Source organism: Stigmatopora argus, chromosome 4 (genome assembly GCF_051989625.1).
Source record: "Stigmatopora argus isolate UIUO_Sarg chromosome 4, RoL_Sarg_1.0, whole genome shotgun sequence".
Classification (NCBI taxonomy): Eukaryota; Metazoa; Chordata; class Actinopteri; order Syngnathiformes; family Syngnathidae; genus Stigmatopora; species Stigmatopora argus.
Window position 1 is genome coordinate 23,198,366 of NC_135390.1, and position 13,735 is coordinate 23,212,100.

A 13,735-nucleotide genomic window follows, 5' to 3' on the forward strand; every position below is an offset into this window, starting at 1 on the left:
CGTATTCGGGAAATGTCATTGTGGCCGGTAGCAAGAGGGTGATTAGACAGAACAACAAAGCAAAAACACAAAGTACAAAGCAAATTAAAGTCAATGGGATCATTGAGAATCACCAAATCAAATCATTAAGACATCATTAAATGCAGCAAAAACACAAAACGAGCAAGAGTGGACGGAGCCCTCGTTGGAGAGATTGCTTCGCATCTTGAACGTTCGTTTTGGGACATTGGGGTCTCCCGTCCTGTACATTTTGCCATTTTGTTTCCTCATTGTTGTAGGTCATTTCATGTACATTTTGGGACATTCCCAAGTCACATCCGGTACATCATCCATCCATTTCCTGTTTGTTGAGGGTCATATGCAGATCACTTCCTGTTGACCCGTCACTTTCTGTGCCTCATGGGTAACTTCATGTACACTACCTATACAATTTGAGACATTCTCAGGTCACCACCTGTTGACCTGACACCATCTAGTCATTTTGGGTCACTTATATACTGTATATTTTGCATGGCTTCCTGTTTGTTGCTAGTCAATTCCAGGCCACTTCCTTTTGACTTGTGGCTTTTGGATTTGTCGCATAAGAGGATTTAAGCCTGAAATTGTCCTGAAATGTGTCAGGATCACCAAGCGACGGGCCTGACGTCGCACACGGGCACCTCCCACTCCTCCTTGGCCACCACGCCTCCTTCCACGGTGCAACCTCGTGCTCCGCCACCTCCCACCCAACGCCTCAAATCCCAGACGTCCCACCAGCTGTCGGTCGGGGGCGTCCCGGCCAAGTCCCGGCCGCCGAGCGCCAACCTCCTGCAGTCGCCAGAGTCGGCCTTTGGGGGCGGGAGGCAGCAGCGCGTCATCGGCGGTGGCGGCGGCGGGGGGCTCGGCCGCCAACCCTCCGGCAAGGACAACGCGGCGCCGGGGCTGCCTCGCCAGCAGAGCTCGGTGCGGGAGTCGGGGAGTCCCCAGGGGAGCGGCAGCCCCGCCACGCAACAGTCGCCCCAGCAGCAGTCCCAGCCGGCGCCGCCGCCGCCGCCGCCGCAGCAGCATCTGCTCAAGCCCAACGTCACCAAACAGGTCAGTGAAGCGTGGCTCTCCCAGCCTTTAGAACCGTCAACGGCGGCCGACGTCACTTCCTGTTCATTTTGGCGTCACTTTATGATGAATTGGTGATATCGCCTGGTCATTTTGCCTCACTTCCTGTTGATTGGAGGACACTCGCCATGGATTTGGACGTCAACTCGTGAGAAACTCCTTTCAAATGACGGCAGAAGCATGAATCGCCCCTACCAAGATGGCCGCCATGAGATGGTCTCGGTGTTTGATGTTCCCATCAAAGTGTTGGCATTGTAAAAAAAACGAGCTTCTTACTCACCCCATTTGGAAAACATTTGGGCGACAAGTGCTCCTTTTTGTTGCGGCGGCCATCTTGGAAAGGGTCAGCATCGGCCGGAAACTGGAAAAGTACGCATTGCACGGCGTCGGCACTTTATTTCCAAGTACATTTTTAGCGTGGTATCGGTGGCGGTAAAATCCACCGGAAGTGACCCAGAAATGCCCAGGAATCCACGGGAAGTGAGGCAAACATAGCGTGAAATGAGCTGAAGTTGGCGGGAAGCGATTAGATCCCACCCGAGGCCTTTCCTCCCCTTCCAGGCGCCTTCGGGTCTTCCGGCCAACGAGCGGACGGTGGCGTGGGTGTCCAACATGCCTCACCTGTCGGCGGACATCGAGAGCTCGCGCATCGACCGCGAGGACTTTAAGCTCAAGGAGTACTCCAAGAGCATGGACGAGTCGCGCATGGACAGGGTGGGTCCAAAAGCGCCACGCCCCCACTCCCCCGCATGCCCCGCCTTCAATAGACAAAGTAAAGGTAGCAATTTGGCCGGCAGGTGCGCGAGTACGAGGAGGAGATCAACTGTCTGAAGGAACGCCTGGTGATGTCGCACAAGAAGCTGGAGGAGTACGAGCGCCGCCTGCTGACGCAGGAGCACCAGACCAACAAAATCCTCCTGCAGTACCAGAACCGACTGGACGACAGCGAGCGCCGTCTTCGCCAGCAGCAGCAGGAGAAGGACTCGCAAATTAATGGCATCATCAACAGGTAAGGGAGGAGCTATCTGCCCAACTAACCACGTGGCTAGCTAACTCGCCAGCCGCCGAACTGACGACGTGGCTAGCTAACGCGCTAGCCGGCGAACTAACGACGTGGCTAGCTAACACGCTAGCCGGCGAACTAACGACGTGGCTAGCTAACACGCTAGCCGGCGAACTAACGACGTGGCTAGCTAACACGCTAGCCGGCGAACTAACGACGTGGCTAGCTAACACGCTAGCCGCCAAACTAACTACGTGGCTAGCTAACACACTAGCCGGCGAACTAACTACGTGGCTAGCTAACTACGTGGCTAGCTAACTACATGGCTAGCTAACTATGTGGCTAGCTAACTACGTGGCTAGCTAACTACGTGGCTAGCTAATTACGTGGCTAGCTAACTACGTGGCTAGCTAGCTACGTGGCTAGCTAACACGCTAGCCGGCGAACTAACTACGTGGCTAGCTAAGTCGCTAGCTGGCGTAGTAACTGCATAACTTGCTAACTGGCTAGCAAGCCGCTTAGTGGGAGCCCAGCTAGGCTAGCCACCACGGCCGTCCAGTCGGACGTCCCAATTTGGTAAAGAAATACGACCGCAGTTGTAAATGTGTCATTTAAAATGGAATTATTTGATGATGTGTTCATTTCGACTGTCTTGTCAGTATTTCAAGATGTATTTTTACACTCCAATTTTGTATTCATTTCCACAATTGTCATTAAGAGGTCATTATTTATTCAATATTTATTCATTTCAATTCGTCGCCCGTTTCTATTTTCATCTATTATTTAAATTTTTATTCAGTTTTAATTTGACAATATGGATGTTTTTGAATTTCAACACATTCATAAATGTCTATATTTATTTGGATTCATTTATTTCAATAGCCATATGTTTTCACCGTGAACTAATATTGAAATGAATGAGCAAACGTTCAAATACATCTTGAAATAATGAAATGACAAATTTAATTTAAATGAATACGTAGTGTTTTCATGAGATCTTTAAAGATTTTGTTTATTTAATTTTGGCCCTCAAAGCTGTCATTCAAATTAATTTTCCTGCTGTGACAGCTGCAATATACTGTACAAGTGTGCTATGACAGGCTGAAGTACATAGTTTTATCTTTTATATATATATATATATCGATATATATTTAATCCATAGGTCATATTTAAGTATGTGTGTGAGAGAGAAAGAGAAATACAAGAGCCATAACAATAATAGCACAATATCAATATGTACAGAATAGAAACCAAAGTGAGACTATATTATAAATCCAAGATGTGTATTTTTTGGTTTGTTTGTTTTTTGGCGCTTTTCCATTCAAATCTTTTGGCAAAAAAAAGATCAAAGGTAACATTGAAGCCACACATTTAGATGAACAATTCAATGTGTCATGGAAATGTTTTCAATTTATAGATAAACTCATTTGTTTCACTTAAGATTTCATTATTTCGATTGTTATTGTTCTATTTTCAGTCTTAAATCAAGATTTATTTCATGCAAACGTTGAAATATTGGGCCATTTTTTTTGGATTGGACCATGATGTCATAGAATCCATATTCATGGAAATCCATTTCTAAACTTTGAATTCAATCCAAATGGAAATCAATCAGATAAATAAATGCTGAATTAAAGAGAGAGCCGTCCGTTCAAATCATTCAATCAATGTTGAATGAAGTCAACATTTCAATAAATACCATACAATGAAGAAACATGGATTGAAATCACTTTTCAAAAACGTGAATAGTTGAATAAAAACGTCTGGAAGTCATGGAATAAATCATCGATCAAGTCGTTGACGTGAATGCGACATTTGAATGACACATTTAATTATTTATTGATTTCCTTTTGGCACTCTGTTTAGGGGTTAGGCTTGAGGTGCTAATCTGCCCGGCGACGGGAGCCTTTGCTAAAAAAAAAAAAAAGCCCATCCGATTGGTCGTCATGGCAAAAGGCCAGTTAATATTCCATCCGGTCGGTCACTGTCTTTTTCCTGTTGTCATAATATATGTATAAAGTGATCTGGCCCCGCCCCATCACCCCCGCATACGCATGCCTCTCATGTCCAACCAAAAGCTTTTTTTCTATCTGCTTCTTTCTTACTGTCTCTCAATCTTTTTTTGTAAAAGATCTCAACGCTGTACTCGCTGATTCACCAATAAAACATCCAAACGCTCATGTTTCAAATGGGATTTTTTTTGTTCCCGTTTTTTAATTTGTTTTGTTCTGTTTTTACATTGTCTGTTTGTATGGAGTTCACGTGCCTGCGTGTCTCAAATGGCCAAAAAAAATGCATGAAGTTTCCAAAAATTCAGTGACTGGATTTAGCCGCGAGCGTTCAAGCTGGCGCCAAAAACACTTTTGTTTTTGTTATTTGTTTTTGCCAGAAAAGCTAGCCCCAGTCATTTACAAATAGTAAAAACATCCCATGTTTTCAAAAGGTTCCAAATGCCAAATTCGTGATTTACACCCACACAAAAAAGGCAAACAAAAGAATTTTAGCTAGTTATTTGCAAAGAATTTCACCAAAATTTGACCAAAGAAGAGCCAAAACCCTTATTCATAGTCACTCTTTTGGGAAAAAATGCCCTAAAATGAAAAAGTGAGCCAAAAGCGAGCAAAAGTCTCCCAAATCAACAAGAAATACCCTCAAATCAGCAGGAAATGAGGCCGAATTGGCCCAATATCATCAACACCAAATGACCAATGAACAGGAAAATCAATGGTTTGTCATAGAAAAAGCTGGATATTTTTGGTGATCTCATAAAAAATGCTGCAAATATGACCGAGAAGACACTTTTTGCAGAGATTTGAAGTGTGAAAAGATTTGGGATGCTTTCCAGTGTGACGTTGAAAATCAGGCCATCGTGCCGTCTGTCAATGTTGTGGCTTTTTGGAGCAACAATTCCCACGGGACTTGTCATTGTAAAATGTTTCACTCGCTAGCGAGCGATCCACCCCTCCCCCCACCGCCAAAAAAACCCAAAAAGTCAAAATTTCCATACAATATCCATTTTTTTTCCAAAATCCAATGCAATTGACCAAAGAGTCAAAGTGTGAAATGAGGAAGGAAAGCAAAGTAAGTGTCCTTTCCAAATAAAACGTGTCTGGCCGCCAAATGTTTAGCTGTTTGCTAATGCCGGCTCTCCTTGTCCTTGTCTTCTCCCAAGACTGATGGTGGTGGAAGACGAAATTCGAGGAGGACACGTCAACGTCATTGAGAGCAAAAGCAGGATTTTCTCTGACCAGGTAGGTGGGACCGCCTTTTTTCGCGGGGGCGGGGTCAAACCATTTATTTTATTTTGTTCTTCTTTTGGTCCTGGTCTTATTCACCCTTCCTCCTATTGGCTCAGGGGGTGTTGTTTTTTTTTGACGCCATACTGTGATTTGTTTTAGGGGAGGCGCCCGTCCATCTTGGCGCAACCTCGCCTCGCCGCCATCCCGCACCGAATGTCCAGGTAATAAGCCTAAGCCCGCTCTTTCTCCATTGTTTCTCTTTCTGGCTCTTTTCACCCCACCCCCGAATTTATCCCCGTCATTCACTCACTCATTATTTCCCATCAAATCATAAAGAATATCCCAAGAAATGTGTTTAAAAACAAACAAACAAACAAAGCAAGATTTGCCCCAGCCAAAAAAAGAGATTTGATTTGAAATGCATCTGTGTATGATCCCATTTTGCCAAATCCTATCAATTGCACTGACTCGAATATCTTATCATGACAACACATCAAAGAAAGATTGCTTCTTTGACTAACTACCACAGCACATCGTCTGTAAATGGGGTGTGGCTAGTCTGGCAGTGCAATGCTGAATGAACCAAATCATCATATCAAACTTTTGACTCAATTTTTGATGGTAAACTTGAATTCCATCTCCATATTCATATCCATGGCCATCCTGAGCATTAAAAGAAGGGAATGCTGGGAAATCCCTGTATCTGACCCTGACCATTTCTGGATGTGCACACGTCTTTCTGTTTATTTTTTTTAAATTTATATATATATGTGTGTGTGTGTGTGTGTGTGTGCGGCGGACATGTGACTTTGCGGTTTTGTCTTTTGTCTGTACTTTTTTTTAGCCGTATAAAAACAATTTTGTGCTAATAAACAAAGAAGGGCGCCCCCCCCCCTGCACAGTTGTGAAGCTCAGGTGGGTACGTTTTGTTTTGCTTTTTGTTTCTGTCTCCGTCAATGTCTCCGTCTCCGTCTCCGTCTCTGTACTTGACCTTGAACTCATTGACAGCGACAAACTTCCCAAATCATTTCAACGGCCACCGAGCCATTCGGTTTTCTCGCCGTCACGGGCAGACGCCGGTCATTTTGGAAGGCGCGTTACGTTACGGCCGGCCAATCCATTATTCGGAGCCGACGGCCATCGGTCCGACCCATCGGGCGACGCTTCCCGCTTGATTTCAATGTCCGCACGTTGTTTTGGACGGCAAAGTGGCCCCTGGCAAGATGGCCGCCACACCGGCACACCGTTACGCTTGTCGTGGTTGCCGTGGTTCCGTGGATTGGAGCGTATTGAGATGGATACGGCAACGAGATGGAGTCGGCGACCGTTAGATGAGGCTACGTGGCAGCCATGTTGGTAAGGGCCGCTTTGTCCACGGGTTAGCACTCGCCACCCTGAAATTCAGGAAACTCCACTCGCCGCTATTCTAATGGCTTTAATGTGCGGGCGTGGGGAGGTCCAATCCGTTTGCGTCGGACATGCCCCGCCCCAGTGGATGGCTCGTCAATTGGTTCATTTTCCGTAGCGCGTCTCCTCGCCGGGGTGCCGAAAAGTAGGAAGGTCGTTTTGCCCGTTTCCCGAATTTCAGTGTCGCCGGTAACGATTGGACGACGTGACGGCGGATTTTGAAGGCAACTTGGGCGTCCCGCGTGGGCGCCGATGGCGGCCAATGAGTTCAAAGTGCTGTTTTGTGGTGTTGAGAAGAAAAAGGAAAAAAAATACACGATGGGGTTTGGTTCTGGTTCTGAGAAGAGAAAGCACCGTGAGATTTGGGTTGTGCCACTCAAAACGCCAATTTGTATCCCCCGCCCCCTGGTGGGCGGGTGCAGCAACAATACGTTTGCGTCTCTCTGTGCGTCTGTTGTCGTCTTTCCATGGCCATTTCTACTTGTCCCTCTTTTTCTCTGGCTTTCTCCCTCTTTTTTCTCTTTCTCTCTCACCCTTTTTGTCCCGTCGTTTCATCAACGTTGCCCTGAAACTAGCTTCCATACCGGTACCACCTGGAGATGCGTGTGCGGTCGATTGGTCGCCGGTCTTTTGGTCGCCGTCTTTTGGTCGCCGGTCTTTTGGTCGCCGGTCTTTTGGTCGCCCGTTGTCGCGGACAGGGCGACCAAAAGACCGGCGACCAAAAGACCGGCGACCAATCGACCGTGTACCGTGGAGATGACGTCCTCCGGGCGGGGGTGCTCGTTGATTGGCCGCCAACCCTCCCGCTTCCGACAGATTGCGCGGGGATGTCGCCCCCTGCCAATATGGCCGCCTTGGCGCCACGTTGGCGGGGGCGACACGTGGTATTTTCGCGCTCTGGCTGCAAATTGCCATGCATTTATCACCAGTAGACATCCAGTCTATCCGAAGTAGGAGGGTCGGCAGTCGTGCGCCAGCCAAAAGTTTACGCCGGGAGAGTACCAAGAGAAAAACAAGTGCTTTGGTTTTGCCAAAAATGGTTTGGTTTTTCCCGGCCGGCTCCTCCTCTCCCTCCTTCCCTCTCATGGGTCATTGAATGGCTTCTTCTTCTTGTTCTTCTTCTTCTTCTACACGCCCCGCCCTCTGTCCTTGCCCCGCCCCCTTTCTGTGTGTGGCCAGGAAAAGCAGCTTCCCGCCTTGGGTTCAGCAGACCCCGGTGTGAGACGGCAAAGCGGCCCTCCACGCCTGCCTGGTCCTCGCTTGGCGGCGGAGCTCCGTGGCGACCGACCGGACGGACGCGGGGAGGGGGAGGGGGACCCAAAGCCGACCTTTTTGGGGGCGTCGGCCTTAAAAAGAAAGAGAGAGAGAGAGAGAGAGAGAGAGAGATGCTCTGAAAGTTTATTTCCCTGCTTGCATGCACACACACGCCAAAACAAAACAAAACAAATACGAAAGGGCTTTCTACAACTTTGCCATCTTGCCGGACAAGATGGAGCGGTCCTCAGTGCCTTGCGTCCAGTCCCGCTGGGATGGACTGCCCACGGCCTTGTTTTCTCTTCTCAATATCAGAACCCAAAACCGGTGCTTTATACAGGAGGGAAAAAAGGGGGCCGTTGGAATTTGGGGCGTGTCCGCTTTGTTCGTCAGGTCTTGTCCCTTCATGTTCCCTTCTGCTTTATACTCTTGAGGGTCCTGGACCCTATGTGGGGGGGGGCAAACGGCTGGGTGGGGACGAATGGGTTGCCGGCCAATGGCGGGGCACAATGAGCCGACACCACCCAGCGCCCGTAGCTAGAGACGGTGTCGCGCGCAATTAGCCCAGCGTGCACGGAACCGGAGTACCCGGGGAAAAGCCACGCCGACAGGAAGGGTTCCAAGCTGAGGTCGAACCCGCCATCTCAGAACTGTGAGGCGGATGTGGTCACCACTCTTCCACCAGCCTTGTCGGGGCCCCCCGTCAAAAGCTATTTTCTCTATTTGAATCACTAATTTACCTGGAGGGCGGCGGTGCTAGCAGGTTTTCATTCCAAGCCATCCAGCACAGACACGGACGGACACAGACAGAAACTTGACTTGGTTGTGCTGAAACAACAAGTAGCACCTGACGCCAATCCGCTGTTTGCACTTGTGGGACACCAAATTTGGCGCAAAGGTTTCCTCTTTAGAGATTGAAATGAAATCCCGCACCCACCGTGCTCGCTCATCTGTGCAATAGTTTGCCCACCCACCCCTTTTAAATGAAGGCCTCGTCTTATGGGATGCTACCAATGTTCCCTCTAAGCTGCGTGCGTGCGCAATTGCGCACTACTCTCGTCTTCTCTGCGCACAGCAAATCATATGGAGCGCACAAAATAAAATCCCATTAAAAAAAAAAAAAAAATGTTTTAGCTGTGAGGCCAACGCGCGAACCACTCATTCGCCGGGCCGCCCATTCATAGATATTAATCATTACATTTTATTATTACTAAATCATTTATGTGTAGTAGACATGCCCCTGCTTATGGCAGGTGTGATACTGTTGTGTGCCCATAGTGAGCAATGATGATGTGGCTCACACCGGTACTCCGTGTGCTCAGGGAGGTTGTCATTCTGCCCAGACAAACAAAAAAATTAGAGGGAACATTGGATGCTACGTCTTTATATGTCCAACGCTTGAATTTGATCAAAGCGCTCTTAAATGGGTCAAAATGGGCAAAAGTATGCGCTTTGATCGCACGTGTTTTAAATAGGTTCAAAAAAAGTATTGGACTGGTCTGGCTTCCACAGTCTACACCAGGGGTGGGCAAAGCGGTCGGTCCTGGAGGGCCAATGTGGGCGCACCTTTTATTTTCCAAGCCATCCAGCATAGACGGACCTAGACAAAGTTGACTTAACGGGGGTTGGGCCGCCATGACTGGGGGAGGTGGCATTTTGTTCCCAGCCATCCAGCACAGACAGACACAGACCCAGTTGACTTGACGGGGGTTGGGCCGAAACAAGCAGCACCTGACGCCAATTCACTGATTGCACTTGTACGACACTAGTATTGTGGAAAGCTTTGCCTCTTTAGAGATTGAAATGAAATCCTGCACCCACTTGTGCACTAGTTTGCCCACCCCTCCTAAATGAAGGCCTCGTCTTATGGGATGCTACGTCTTTATATGTCCAACGCTTGAATTTTATCAAAGCGCTCAAAAATGGGTCAAAAATGTCAAAAGCCTTTGATCACCCACATTTCAAATAGGTCCAAAAAAAAGTCTTGGACTGGACTGGAGTGGCTTCCACGGTCCACACCAGAGGTGGGCTAAGCGCTCCTTAAAGGCCCGGCAGCTTTTTATTTCAGCACAGACACGGACGGACACTTGACGCCAACGGGGGTTGGGCTGAAACCACAAGCACCTGACGCCAATCCACTGATTGCACTTGTAACATACCAGAGTCATACCTGTCAACCTCTGCCGATAACTGCCCTTATAAATGATTATGATTCAATCCCTTACAAACCCCCCAAAAACCTTACAAACACCGTACGACTCTGAGTCGTACGGTGTTTGTAAGGTTTTTGGGGGTTTGTAAGGGGAATCATAATCATTTATAAGGGCAGTTATCGGCAGAGGTTGACAGGTATGCAGAGTTGCGGAGAGCTTTCTTCTTTGGAATGAAAACCTGCCCAAACGATGGAATACTTTGCCCCGCCCCCATATGTATTGTTTGGAACGTTTAGTTTGTCCGGTGGTTGATTTGACCCCGCCCCCGTTGCCGTCTCTCTTCAGCTTGGCGGAGGAGCGCCCGGAAGCCAACTGGCTGTGGCGCCGCCAAATGTCCCGGGCGCTTTCCCGCGACGCCGTGGGCTGACGAAGGGAGCGCGCCGGCGTCCCGGTCCGCGCGCCGTGAGGACGTCGGCCGATCGCGGCGGGAATCGTGCCGGCTACTCTCTCTCTCTCTCTCTTGGGGGACTTTTGGGGCGCTCCGTGGGCACGTTCGAGCATGACTACGCAGCGGAGGATGCCAGGAGAGGCACTGCAGGTGCATTGTGGGGATTGTATTTCCAAGGTGCTCCGCCTCTAGGAACCCCTCCCTTTGGGTGGGCGCTCCATTGGGATCGGGGGAGGTTCCCCTGCCCCCGCCCGGCCCCCTTCTTTATTTTTTAAGGGCCTCGTCTTTGTGGAATTTGTCCCCGACGAGGTGTCCGTGGATTTTGGAGACCCGTCTGCCCGATTCCATTTGGATCAAGTTGCTGCTGCTAACACAGGGACCCAACAGTATAGCTCCGCCCCTTTTTTCCATTGAATTTGTCTACTAAATGCGAGTTTTTGGAAAGTCTGATACTTGAGGTAGGCCTGTCTGTCTACCACATTTTGTGTCCCTCAGTGAAAGTCATAAACAGGGTTTTTTTTCTCTTCCTTGTGATCATTGCAGCCCCCCCCTTTTCACAGAATTGGTCTCCAACATGGCTGCTAACAACCAATGGATAGCTTTATTGTCAGAAAAGCTTTCCTTTTCTCTAAAGTTTCAAACCCTATTTTCATGACATTTGTCCCCCAAACTTTTTGGTGCACACGATTAAGATGAAGAATCGACTACCTAACTGAGTGAAACTGGCCATCGGGGGCTCATTTTGGCTGGATTCTTTGTTCCCCAAAATGGCCGCTTCGGAGTGACGATCGCTCCTCCTTTTTTGGCGGCCATTTTGGCCAGGGCAGGCGGCGGTCGAAAAGCCATCCGGATGGGAAAGAGTCTACATTTTGCGCCCATTTTTGCTGAGCCTACAAACTGTGATTTGTGTGTCCCGGACGCCGTAGTTTCTAGGACATAAAAGGGCAAGATTTTTTGGGGGGGGGTCAACGAGAGGCCTGGTTTGACTTTTAAAGCATTTGGCCTCTCCCGTCCGTCCGTCCGTCCGTCCATCTTCTTCATCTCTCTTTTTCTCTCTCTTGAGAAATGTCATCCCGACATGGACTGACATGGACATTTTCATTTTTATTTCTACGTCCATTTCAAAGGTCTCGCCCTGTCCATCCGTCGGTCCGTCCGTCCGTCCACGGCGCCCAAGCGTCTCTCTCTCTCGCTCTCTCTTTCTGTCTGGCTCCGCCCCAGATATTTTGTAGTTAAAAAAATCTATATTTGTTGGTTTCCAATTGTTTCAGGAATGTGTTTATTCCATTTTTCAATGGATTGAATGTATTTATTTTTTCATTTAGTTATTACAATATTAACCGATGGATTTGAGGAATTTAACGAATGGACGCCAATATATTTTCATTTCTATGCTTTTATTCATTTTTTCATGTATGGCATTATTTCTTGAAGGTCTTTTTCATTGTTTTTATTGCAATATTTATTTAAAACAAATCCCGCCGCTGGGGGACGAGTCGTCTCATTTTCTGAGCTCCCAGCACTACTTCAAACTACTACTACTACTACTACAATGTCTACTTTTGTTTGTTCTTGGAGTAATACGGCGGTGTGACATCTTCCAGACATTTCGATTTTTGAAGGACGGCTTCTTTTTCCCCGTTTGCGCTTTTCTTACCGTGACAATCCGAAGAGGCCCCGCGCCTCCCGGCCTTGCCCCCGCCCGCCCACCCGCCGCCATCCAATTTGCACACGGTCGCCACGGAGCTCCCGGTTTCCAAAGCAGAGGACGGCTATTTTCTAAACCTCAAGTGGGGACGTTTTGGGGACTCTTTTCAGATATTCCTGAGCCAGCGCCCATCACATGTACAGCTATACACTACATATATATATGTAAAAAAAATAATATATATATATATATATGCTATGTATATGTTTGTTTGTAATACCGCGCAGAGTGTACAGTTATTTTTCTCCCCCCTCCGGCCGGCCCCCTTCATCTCCGTCGACTGACCGATCCCCGAAAAAAAGCACCCGTTTCGGTATCTTTTGGGAGCTTTTCTCCATCGTCGCCATCTTCCACTTGATTGATCGCGGGTTGTCGTTCAGAGATTTATATTTATTCCGACCGACCTGTCTTGGGTTTTTTCTTTTTCATTTTTGCTGAGGTTTTTTGTTTGTTTGTTTGTTTGTTTCGGTTTGATTCACGCTAAGTGTGCCTCGACGACGGAGTGTCGGGACCACCCGGAGAAAGAAAAAAGACGTGGCGTTCGTCCGTTGAAATCGGGGGAGTAGTTGTTTAAATCGCAAGAGTTACGGTGATATTAAGAAATGGAAGTCCTAAAACGATACAAGTTGAACACCCAATATATCCCAGGAAAAATAATGTTAATATTACAAGATTCAAGTTGTTGGATGCGGTGGTGCTAATTGAGCTTTTTGTCTTTGTTAAAATCACCTACTTTTGCGTGAACTACGTCTTGAATTTCGTAATGTCACGTCACGGGACGACTTTTTCGTAACGTTACGGGGCGAACGTCACAATATTTATTCTGTCTGGTAGGCCCGTTTTTCTTTCTTTGTCGGCGTGGCGCCGATGCTCGCTCTTAGCCTCTGTCTTTCTTCAATTATTTACGCGTTCCCGCCTTTTCCCTTCTGACAAGCCATATTGAGCCCGTCCCGTCTGTCCGACTAGCCCCGCCCCCGTACGGCCCTTAGGTGTTTTTTTGGGGGGGTGGTACAGGACGACAATTTTTTGATGTATATTATTGGAAGAGTGCTGTTGAAGAGTGATGTACATGAATGTGGCTGTTCTGACAATTTCATTATTGCTGTCATAACAATAATAACAATAATATGAGTAATATCAGTAATAATACTTGGCTTTTGTGGGTTGAGTTGACGATGACCGCGTTGTGATCCTCTGGGTTTTTTGCTTGGTTTTCCTTCCTTTTGAATACCATCAAAGATGACTATATTTTTGGGGCGGGTGAATCTGGAGCTAGAAATGAAATCAATTCATGAATAAATGATTCAGTTGTTTACAAGAGTGTGCTTTAGTCTCCAGTTTTTATTGAGTGGAATTTTTGGAAAAAGAGAACTATTCATTTCATAGTTATTTATATTTTTTAAATGTGTTATTTGTGTATTGGATTCCCGT

General features: G+C 47.5%; 1 protein-coding gene across 8 annotated transcripts in view; it reads left to right on the forward strand.

Moving 5' to 3' along the window:
- The window catches only part of syngap1b (synaptic Ras GTPase activating protein 1b), a 28,923-nt gene extending 15,301 nt beyond the window's left edge, over positions 1-13,622 (forward strand). For 5 of the 8 annotated variants that reach the window (XM_077597655.1, XM_077597661.1, XM_077597660.1 and 2 more), the window contains 6 exons: positions 622-1,074; positions 1,654-1,806; positions 1,890-2,101; positions 5,268-5,346; positions 5,494-5,555; positions 10,494-13,622. In XM_077597655.1, coding sequence (XP_077453781.1) covers positions 622-1,074; positions 1,654-1,806; positions 1,890-2,101; positions 5,268-5,346; positions 5,494-5,555; positions 10,494-10,575 — 1,041 coding nt within the window. In that variant the 3' untranslated portion in view covers positions 10,576-13,622. Of the gene's footprint in view, positions 1-621; positions 1,075-1,653; positions 1,807-1,889; positions 2,102-5,267; positions 5,347-5,493; positions 5,556-6,178; positions 6,250-7,920; positions 10,205-10,493 lie in introns of those variants that run through there. The other 3 variants (XM_077597658.1, XM_077597659.1, XM_077597657.1) reach the window with 3 other exon arrangements.
- Positions 13,623-13,735: the final 113 nt, after the last annotated feature.